Here is a 9,636-nt window from a genome sequence, read left to right as displayed (position 1 = left end):
AGGTCATGCACAGCCATGCACAGCAGGTCACCTGACCATCCAATCCTTCCAGCAGGTTCCAGCACATGCCAAGGTATAGCAGCTACTTCCATGTCATAAAGGCTTAGTCATGTCTCTTGACCAAGCAATGAGCTGGTGCCCTGACACCATCCATAAAGCCAGTGAACACATACCACACCCCCTCAAAATGGGACACATAGTGCACAAGATAATGTGTCTTTACAAAGAGAAGCTGTCCTGGCTGGAGGGGAATGCAAATATTCAGCTGCAGGATAACAAAGTAGCCCATAGTGTAGGAACCATATGTGAAGAGGACTGTGAATTGGTGCAGGTCATCCTTCATGTTGATGTGCACCACATTTCTGCTGTCACATTGGACAGCCAAGGTGGTCCAAGCTACCTGCCAGAGGTAGTGATGACACCCAGCAAGGTCTGGTTTGTCCCAAAGACTGGGGTGTGTCCATGTATGCTCAATAATTCTGTGGCGAGTCAGCTGTGTATCCAGGTGCAGTAGAGTCAAGAACACATACTCTTGCCACTCCCTGGCCACCTCTGGGTACTGTGCTCCCAGCAGCTGGAGCATGCATGGACCCACCTCCTGATTCACATGAGCCACACCATTGCTCACCATGTTGTTTGCTTCTGCTGCCTGCTATCTGCAGTGACAAATGGGACACTGTTGGAGCGATGCCAGACACCAAGGTACAATGCGGACTGGGTGCAAATGGAGCTGGTGTCAAGGGTAGGCCGGGGTTTGGTTGCAAAGAACTCATCCAGGAGTTGCAGGACACAGGCTGATGGGGTGAAACCATGGTGGATGCAGAACACTGGGCAGCCACTGAGCCAGGTGCGAGGCAGTGGAATAGAGGGGTTGAGCTCATACACCCAATCACCCTGGGCCAGAGCAAGGGGGAGCTGGTCAGTTCAGTCAAAAAACCCAGGGTAGAGTTCATCCATCTTCTTATGCACAGCATTATTGCTCCCCAAATGCTGCACAAACTTATTTGGATTTTCCACAAGCACCTGGACAGTGTTTCCCTCAAGTCCCAGCTCAGCAACATGCTGATGCCACCAGGTGTTCTGTGCCACCTTCACTGCAGTGCTGCATCCATGTTGTTTCTTCCATGGAACTCATGCTGATGTGTGTTGGTGTTGGGTTAGGGGCAAACAGGGTGGGTAGGGTTGTGGTTGCGGCTGCGCTGTGCATGGTGGCATGGCATGCACAGGCAGGTGGGCAGAGTGTGGGCAGGTGGGGGAGGGGGGGGCATGGGCTGGGCTGGGAGAGCTGGGCAGCCGGGTCTTGTGCTTGGCGCAGCCACGGCTGCCTGTGCCATGGAGTGGCAGGGGGGGATGGGCAGCAGGCAAGGAGGGGGGGCAGCAGGCGGCAGGAGGGGGGCCTGTGCCCAGCAGGCAGAGAGAGGAGGATGGCTAGCACTGGGGGTGCAGCCACAGGGGAGGGGAGGGCCATTGCTGGGCCTGGACATCATGCTCCATGGGGAGCAGTCTTCTCCAATCACAGGTTGGTCCATCAAGGCTTGATCCAGTCCAGGGAGGGTGTTGACAGTGCCCAGGCTTTGCCCACATCACTCAGGATGAGCACCAACAGATGGCTAGCCCAGGTAGGCCAGATGGTCAGGAGGCACCAAGAGGCAACAAGCACAGGTCTGCAGATGACATACAAACTTTGCCTGCCATTTGCCTCCCTGGCATGTGGCCCTGGTGGAGGTGGGATGACAACCATTGCTGTTGATTAGTTCTTTCTATTTTGGAGACTGAAACATGGCTCCGGATAATTATGGGGTAAAGAAATGGTTCCAATTTGATATTTCCATGAATATGAAATAAATTTGTGCATTGGATACAGACAAAGTGTCCTACACAATGCTGAAAAACACAGCTGAAAAACATGTAATGACAGGCAGGTGGGGAGTGGAGAATTTTCAGTCCCTACCAGTCTGGCAATCAGCATGACGTCACGTTGCCGAGTCGAAGCCGAGCAAGAAACATGATCACCAAATCTTCATAATATATTGTACAGCCTCATCTGATCTTCTGATCCTTTCTTCCTACATCCTGCTTCCTCCCAGCCCAAGACAGCCGTTCAAGCACTAGCCCTCTTTTCCAAATGTTCCCCACTCCCGTTGTCCCCTCCCGCCGTAGGTGCAGGACGCTTGACGAACTTTGTAGCCAGGAACCACAGGGCTGCGAGTATGAGCGCCACTCCGAGTGTGACGAACGCGCCTATGACCCCTGCGATCGGGGGGCTGACCGACCCTGACCCGGAGGATGAAGAAGAAGAGGAAAGTGACGCAGCCTGCGCGGCGAGGGCGATGTTGCACCCATTTGCGGTAGTTTGGTTGCACACGTTGCACCACTGTATGAGGTTGTTGATCGCGTACGGCGCCAGATTGTCGATGAATGTCTGGAGGGGCATGTCCGCTCCTGCCGCGTTGCCGAACATGCTCAGAGGGAGGATATCGCTCCCGTCCATAGCGGTCGCAGAGCCGTTCCTAAAGTTAGCGCGGATCGTGAATCCCGAAGAGGTGTTGCGGACTTCGTACGCGAGCACGGAGGCGTAGTCGACGATATCCTGGTTCGGGACTTGGGTCATGTTGAACAGCGAGAGGAAGGGTTTGTAGGAGACGCCGAGGTACTGGAAACGAACGGGCGAAGAGGTGTTTTGGAATTCGTTCAATGCGGTCAGCATGGGCTGGAGGATCGCTTGCCCAGCGATGTTCCCTATCCCAGCAGGGGTGACGTCGCTGAACACGCCGTACTCGTGGTAGTTTGTCAGAGCGCGCACATGTTCCATCACGTCATTCGAGACCATGGAGTGGAACGTTGCGTTATGAATGTTGTTCACGTTGATATAATCAAAGATGTTGTACATCTGCACATGGTTAGAGATGACAGCTTCAGCTTCACTTGAAGGGAAAGGCACACATTAGCGAGGGAGATGTTCCTATCCGGTCCCAAGATCGGTTCCAAGCTCTGCAAGAAAGCCATATTATCGCTCTGAACCTGCAAGAAGTGGGGGCTGTTATAAAACGCCGTGTTGTGCGCAGCGAACGTGTTGCACGAGGTGAACCCCTCGAGGGTGTAGTCCTTTGTCGGCATGACGGATTGGACGGGGACGTAGACGTACCCTCCTAGGGGGGAAGTGACGGTCGTCCCGTTAGCGAGGGTGATCGTTTGCGCAGTGGTGTTGGCAGGGAACATGCCCTGCGAATAGTAAGTTGCCTTTCGTCCCACCATTCAGACGATATGGGTAGTACGCACCTGCATAAACGCATATGCACTGTCGACGATCACCCCACCCTCTCCGCCCCCGTCCGCACGTACGTCAATCTGCGTCAAACTGGGGATCTGTGGGCTCAGCGCGGGCATGTACGACGCTCCCCCAGGGGTGAGGTAGCGCACACGAACGCCGGTACCGGATTGGAACTCTTGCAGTTCGCCGAGAGGGGTTATGACGGTGTTGGAGGCGGTGTAGCCTGTGGGAGGTTAGTCGGGGCGGGAAGGGCAGAGGGCGTAGAGGGTAGGGAGGAATGAAGAGTACTCACTGGTTGGATCCTGGTAGAAACCCTGTCGATCACCATGCCGGGTGATGAGGACTATGAACTGTCATCAGCTCATACACAAACACCTCAATGAGAGACGCACTAAGACCGATTGGAGCGTCCGTAGCCATTGTTGACTGTCAAAGTGTATGGCGGGAATGAAACAAAGAGAGAACCGCTGTCCAACTTCTCATCCTCCACGCCAGCCTTAAGTACCCCGCATCCTTCCGCGTGCCTCGACATCCAGACCGCGGTGTCGCATGCTGCTCTTCTGAGTACCATATGCAACCAACGCCTCACTCGGTTCTCCCCTACCCTCTCATTCGTTAACCTTCCCTTCCCAATCAATACCTTCTCTTCGTATCCAAACTGAAAATGGGTACTTGCTTTCCTCTTTCTACTCTATCCTGTATGTCCGGGTATACGAATACCGGACGCAGATATAGGCATCTCTCCCCTGATCCATGGCCGACATGAGCGCTAAACACTGGCAGTGGGGGATGACCCTTAAAGTTGGGCCAATCGGGTGGCTCGAGGAAGTTGTTATCACCGACGATGATCAAGCCGATAGTGGCTGTGTCAATAATGGTGCGGTTCTTCCAACGTCTTTATTCTGTAACTGCTTGAATGCAACCAAACATTCGCCGATTGACGGTGGCTATCCTCAAACTCGCTGAATTAATGCTCAGAATCCGTTTCTATTTACCATTAACATCGATCCGCCCTCCAACTGTACTAGATGGACTGGCGACCTCCTAGCTGGCACGCATATGCACACGTGCCTCTTCCAAGCGCACAAATGACTGGACGCCTCCTTCTCAGCTTCTCAGCTTCTCTTCCTCTGACTGGGCACAGAAATTCGGCGCACTATCCCGATCGCGAGCTCTCTAGGCGCCACAACAACTTGCTAGCATTTAAGGCTCAGAATGATGCGAAACACAACCGATCCAGGGCTGAAGAGGTGTTCTGGAACTATCGTACTCCTTCTGCGCTGGGTGCTTCCTGCAGGGATCTCCCGGTTCATGTTGGCGCCTTTCACTCGCTAGATGAGCTGATCTTACGTGCTGTCTCCAACTATCCTCTCTCGATGGACCTGTCTGACTGGACTCCGGAGTTCAACAAATTCAGGTTAATATCGCAGGCTTCCAACATATATGCGCCACTTCTCCTTCCAGATGCGCTATCCTTCCGCTCGACCAACTTTCATCCCCTCCCCTAGAGCGTATACACAAAATACGGGTTCTCCCTATCCGTCTTATCGGCAAACGCGTTCCTCTCCCTCTCCCTTCTGACCTCCTCTTCTCCCCACCCGTGCTCAGCCATCAACCTCTCCAGCTCGCGCTTCTTCTCCCTGTTCAGGCGGATGTTCAGCACCCGCAGGAGGACGCACACCACAATCGTTATGCACAGGAGAACGATGATGGCTGTCTTCCCTGGGATGTAGGCTGGCGCGTCTGATGGCTGGAAGATCTCTGTTCCGATGATATTACCGATCTGCTCATGGTCAGCGTCACCCGAAAGTGTCAATGAGAAAGACGCACGGCAAACGCGACAAGCGTCACGGCGTTAATGGTGACTTTCTTCGTGTGCCCACTGGTGTTACTCGCGTTCCAAGCGTAGATCACACTCAGCGCACTGCCAAATGTCTGCACCAAATAGATCGCAAACAGCAGCAGGCCCTTAATCCCCGAGTTGCTCGCTCCCACCAAGATCGCCGCGCCCACAATGGTAGGCACGACCGCTCCGACAATAGGCATCATCCTGTCTCCCCTCCGGTCGGAGAAGTACCCACACAGCACGGTCGTCACTGCCCCTACCAGTCCTCCCGGCGTGGAGAGTATCAGTGCCTGCTGACTCGTATACCCAAAGCTCTTGATGATGATATTGCTGAAATTGCTCAGCGCGCCATTGGGGATCGACGTCAGCATCGTTACGAGGACGATACACCATGTGCGTGGGTCGAGCACCGCTTCCCACACTTGGTACCGCTTGAACGTCTTATTGTGCGTCCCGCCTTGGTCGTCTCTCACCCGTTCGAGAGCGGCGATCCGTTCTTCCTCGGTGAGGAAACGGGCTGTTACGGGAGAGTCGGGGAGGAAGAGTAGGACCACTATGCCTACCACGATGGCTAGACCGCCGAGCAGGAGGTAGATGATCTTCCATGGTGCGTATGAGCCGGGGTAGAAGGAGATACCGTAAGCGACAAACCCTCCAAAGATAGATGTCAGGCCGTTCTAACCTCTCGGCTCAGTTTCCGCAAGCCGTTGGGATTTGGAAGAAGCGCACCATGAGGTAGAAACAGGCGATCCTCGATGCCTGCTCGTTCTTTCGATAGAACATGCTTATGATCAGGATGAGGATCGGGGCGACGCAGCTCTCTAGCATGCCTAGGATGAACCTCAGTGCGAAGAACGGTCCAAAGTACGGCGCCACAGCGTGAAGCATGACGATCGCGCCCCATACGACGACGTTGCACCCTACAACATCAAACGACTGATAAGATGTCTAGCCTGACACTCTAGGGAAGGACGCACCGAGGTACTTTGCGATCGGCAGCCGCTGGGCGATGTACTGCGTCGGGAACTCCCACACAAGGAAGCCGATATAGAACGCCATGGACACGTTGTTATAGTTCTGGCCCGTGATCGGCAGACCCATAATACTCGCATAGTTCAGTGTTGTCTTATCCCTACTCCTGTTACCAAAGCTCGCTGATCGCTGGACAGGCTTACAGGAACTGCGTAAAGTACACCGCTGCACAAATGGGAGGGATGACCCAGTCGAGCTTGCGCGTCAGCCGCCGGTTGTACTCCTCATCGAAGACGTATTGCCGTCTCGTCCCGACCAGCTTCAGGGCATCGTCACCGTCGCTGACTGAGCCGGCGTCTTCGACCACGGGCTCGAAGGCCTCGTCTGCCTCGACTTTCGAAGTTGTCTTTTCGGGGAGAGACATGGGAAGTACAGATCAAGGAAGAGGCTTCGTGCTGCCTTGCCACGGAGAAGAATGATACTTTAGTAGATAGCCGTATCTCTACCATTTGACCGGGAGACGATAGCACATCTTACGAAGCCTGAACACTTCTTCCGTATCATTACTTGGGACGAACGAGGGGCGGGAGATTCTCAGCTTCGGCACGATCGTACCAGAGGCTGTATATCCTAGATGTGAGTGACGTTTAGCGCACCAGTCATGGGTCTTGTTGATAGAAGAAGGAAGCACAGTACACATGGACATCAAGTATTGGCGGAAACCCACAGGATCAGGCACCGAAGTCCCCATGCTTCCTTTTGCGATATTCTCAATGAAACATTGAGTCGTCTTTTGTACTCTATACCTCCCTATGAGGCGTCGGAGTAAGTCCGCTGGAGGGGGAGTAGATAGTAGCAGTTCGAGTTTTGTAGAGGCTAGTTCGCAAGTGTAGCATCGGTAGAAATCGATGTTAGTTTCGAAGAGATGACGAGTTCAAAGACGTATTCGTAGTCAGTTCCTTATTCCGAACCAAGGGGGCAAAGGTGCGCAAGACTGATAAGGGGAAGGGCTTTCGAATGTCCTATTGTTCGAATCGGAGAGTCAGGTCTAACTCGAGGGAACCGGGGGGGTTCTAGGTTCGGAGATCAGTTCAAAGGATGGACAAGTGTTCGGATGGGTCGATATGAGAACGAAGGGGGGAACAATGAGTGACTTGTTAGTTAAAGGTTCAGCATAGGGAAAAAGGGGAGACCGAAGTACTCGAATCCTCCCTATATACGTTCGGAGGCGTTTCGGACTTCGGACTAACTATGCTACCTAGTCAATGATTACCTAAAGCTGTGTATAGGGTCCGTTCCTCTTGCTCGAAATTAGAATGTGCAGTACACTTTGATAGAACATAAAGCGAAAATCCATTGACATTGTCCCGATACGTAATACACGTGGAATGACTGACTAGGGAGGGGCATAGATGCAGGGAGTGAGTAGGTGCAGGATGACAGGAATACAGTGATAGAATGGTATCGCTAAGGAATGTGCATATGCACTTTAGGGGTATCCAATGATTGTCGACGTAGCGGCGACGGGATAAAATGATTGCTCGTATTCGTATTGCGCCGCCGAGTACTCGCCATGGGAGTCCACAGAGGGCTCGGGCGTCGGGCCTGTAAACTCGATGTCTGGCATCATTCTTACAGATGAAGCCTGGCTGTCAATCGAAGACCGCTCCAACGGTTCTTCCTGGACGACCAGGGCGCCTTCATCATCAACCGTTAACGAGAATCGCCGTTCTTCCACGGCAGGAGTGTCCGCCGTCGGAGTTGCTAGCTCGGTGTCTGCGGCGGATTCAGGCTCGACTTCATCAGGCTCGTTGAAGATCCAATGATACTGCAAGATGCACTGCTTGACAATACCTGTCGCTGGGCCGAGCACGCCAAACACTTGGAAGATTGGAATCTGTGACACGTTGGGCAACCGACATAGTGTTGGTGCCCATACAGTCGCAAGGTTGTCGGCATGCATCTGGTTTTGATCTTCATAATCTGTCACTCTGAAGATGACGTCAGTTATCCGTCAAATAATGCAGGGATAGGTGCTTACTTGTACAAGTGCTCTGCAAGTCCGCGCAGGCACAGGAAGTTCGCACGGGGAAGGCCTACAACCAGGTCTTGAATTCGGAACATTCGCGCATTATAGTCCTCGATTTCTGCACGTGAACGTCAATAACGGAGTCGAATGGCCCGTGATAACAACACTTACTCAAGGCCTGCTCAAAGTCCTTCAGCAGCGTGGCCGGCAAGATGGATTCCGGGAGATCGCGGAACCATTGCTTGATCGCATCACAAATAGCATATATATCGGTGTACTCATCGACAACCAACTCAAAGGGCAAGCCTGAAATGATTCAACATCTTTCCTAGGGAGACTGATGCTTTACTCACCCTTATCGATGTTGTTTCTAATACTCTCAATCACTGCTCTCGAGCCGGAGATGCGATAGATTCCGGTCTCTGTAAGACCTCGGCGCTCGACTTCTTCGATGAGCTGACTAATGATTAATGGCATGCCGCGATCAGTGAGATGGCTGTCTCCGCGCTCGAGCAATGTCGTCAGGTTGACACCGTATACTTCAGCAGAAATGAGCCACGGGACTTGATAGCAAATGTAAAAATGCTTACCAGACTTAGGATGCTGAGATGGCGGCCGTGCCTGCCAATCAGAATTCTCCAGATCCAACTTTGGCGCCTGGGCTTCCATCAGAGAACGCCGTGCTGCTGAGATTTGAGCAGCCCTAGTGATGGCGCTGATCCATTGCTCTCGATCAATGGGACTGGTGGCTTGTAGAACGTATCTACCACCGTCCTCCGTCTCCACCGCAAAGGTGAAGGATCGCACCTCATTGGGCAAAACGCGAACGGTAGCATGGACAAGGCTGAGAGAAAGAGCAGGTTTGGAGGGAGCTGAGAAGTCCAATTCCGGCAGACTCTTGTCGGCATAGCTGAGGTCAGGCTTGTCCGTACCGAAGACTGTAGACAGTGGTCGCACGACCCGGAAGAAGGCTGTCACACTACGGCCCTTCTTATGGCCCGGCTTTACCGGCTTTTTTGGCTGCGTTGATAGGCGATTGGCATCTGTCTCCTTCTTCCCGAGCTTCTCCTTGTCCGCACGGATATCACGAGCAAGGCGATCCCGAACTTGGCGATCCCGTTTTAATTTGTCGAGCTGCACGGTTATCGTGCGAACAAACGGCCGCATCTTGGACTGTGCCTTGCTCAAAGACATGGCTTGCTGTTGTTCTCTCCACGCTTCGTCCTTCAACTGACGTACATCCTTGGGAGGCCAGTCTTCGGATTCTGCCTCCATGTTGCGCAAGCGAAACAGATCTACAGAGGGATCGTGGGCCGGACCACGCAGAGGAGAAACGGTCAGAAGAACTTGGGACAGCAAATCGTCCAGGGCTCTCCGCTTTTTCAGGTTGATCAAGGGTGACGTCACTTTCGTGAAGGTGGTTGAATTCGAAGGAGCCAACAGCTCAAGCATCCGCTCCAGCACCCAGCCAAGATCTACAGTCATGATGGGTGATGTTTGGCGCATGCCCGTTTGCGG

At 53.2% G+C, this 9,636-nt stretch overlaps 3 protein-coding genes across 3 annotated transcripts; all 3 read right to left on the bottom strand.

Moving 5' to 3' along the window:
• Positions 1–1,851: 1,851 nt before the first annotated feature.
• On the bottom strand, positions 1,852–3,704 carry DACRYDRAFT_25413 (phosphoglycerate mutase-like protein). Its single transcript, XM_040774151.1, has 5 exons — positions 3,664–3,704; positions 3,564–3,614; positions 3,280–3,494; positions 2,944–3,222; positions 1,852–2,890 (listed from the first exon to the last, which is right to left on the bottom strand). Exons 1-5 carry the CDS (start codon positions 3,689–3,691, stop codon positions 2,102–2,104), a joined length of 1,362 nt encoding a protein of 453 aa, XP_040623886.1. The 5' UTR covers positions 3,692–3,704; the 3' UTR covers positions 1,852–2,101.
• Positions 3,705–4,775: 1,071 nt separating this feature from the next.
• Positions 4,776–6,513, bottom strand: DACRYDRAFT_59664 (MFS general substrate transporter; the record flags this gene model as incomplete). Its single annotated transcript, XM_040775578.1, has 5 exons — positions 4,776–5,054; positions 5,102–5,794; positions 5,847–6,037; positions 6,095–6,249; positions 6,293–6,513. 5 exons carry the CDS (start codon positions 6,511–6,513, stop codon positions 4,776–4,778), a joined length of 1,539 nt encoding a protein of 512 aa, XP_040623885.1.
• A 1,065-nt stretch (positions 6,514–7,578) lies between these two features.
• Positions 7,579–9,285, bottom strand: DACRYDRAFT_59944 (RhoGAP-domain-containing protein; the record flags this gene model as incomplete). The annotated part of the gene is made up of 5 exons (XM_040775596.1): positions 7,579–8,080; positions 8,131–8,236; positions 8,290–8,424; positions 8,472–8,657; positions 8,709–9,285. 5 exons carry the CDS (start codon positions 9,283–9,285, stop codon positions 7,579–7,581), a joined length of 1,506 nt encoding a protein of 501 aa, XP_040623884.1.
• Positions 9,286–9,636: the final 351 nt, after the last annotated feature.

Source organism: Dacryopinax primogenitus (genome assembly GCF_000292625.1).
Source record: "Dacryopinax primogenitus strain DJM-731 SS1 chromosome Unknown DACRYscaffold_25, whole genome shotgun sequence".
NCBI lineage: Eukaryota > Fungi > Basidiomycota > Dacrymycetes > Dacrymycetales > Dacrymycetaceae > Dacryopinax > Dacryopinax primogenitus.
Note: the sequence above shows the minus strand (reverse complement) of the source record. Positions and strands in the feature narration are given on the sequence as shown.

Bases quoted from the DNA above. Each gene is read 5' to 3' on its own strand.
- DACRYDRAFT_25413 (XM_040774151.1), bottom strand. From the start codon at position 3,691: ATGGCTACGGACGCTCCAATCGGTCTTA. The intron at 3,615-3,663 runs GTGCGTCTCTCA...GACAGTTCATAG, and splicing joins GGACGCTCCAATCGGTCTTA to TCCTCATCACCCGGCATGGT. The intron at 3,223-3,279 runs GTGCGTACTACC...TACTATTCGCAG, and splicing joins GTGCATATGCGTTTATGCAG to GGCATGTTCCCTGCCAACAC.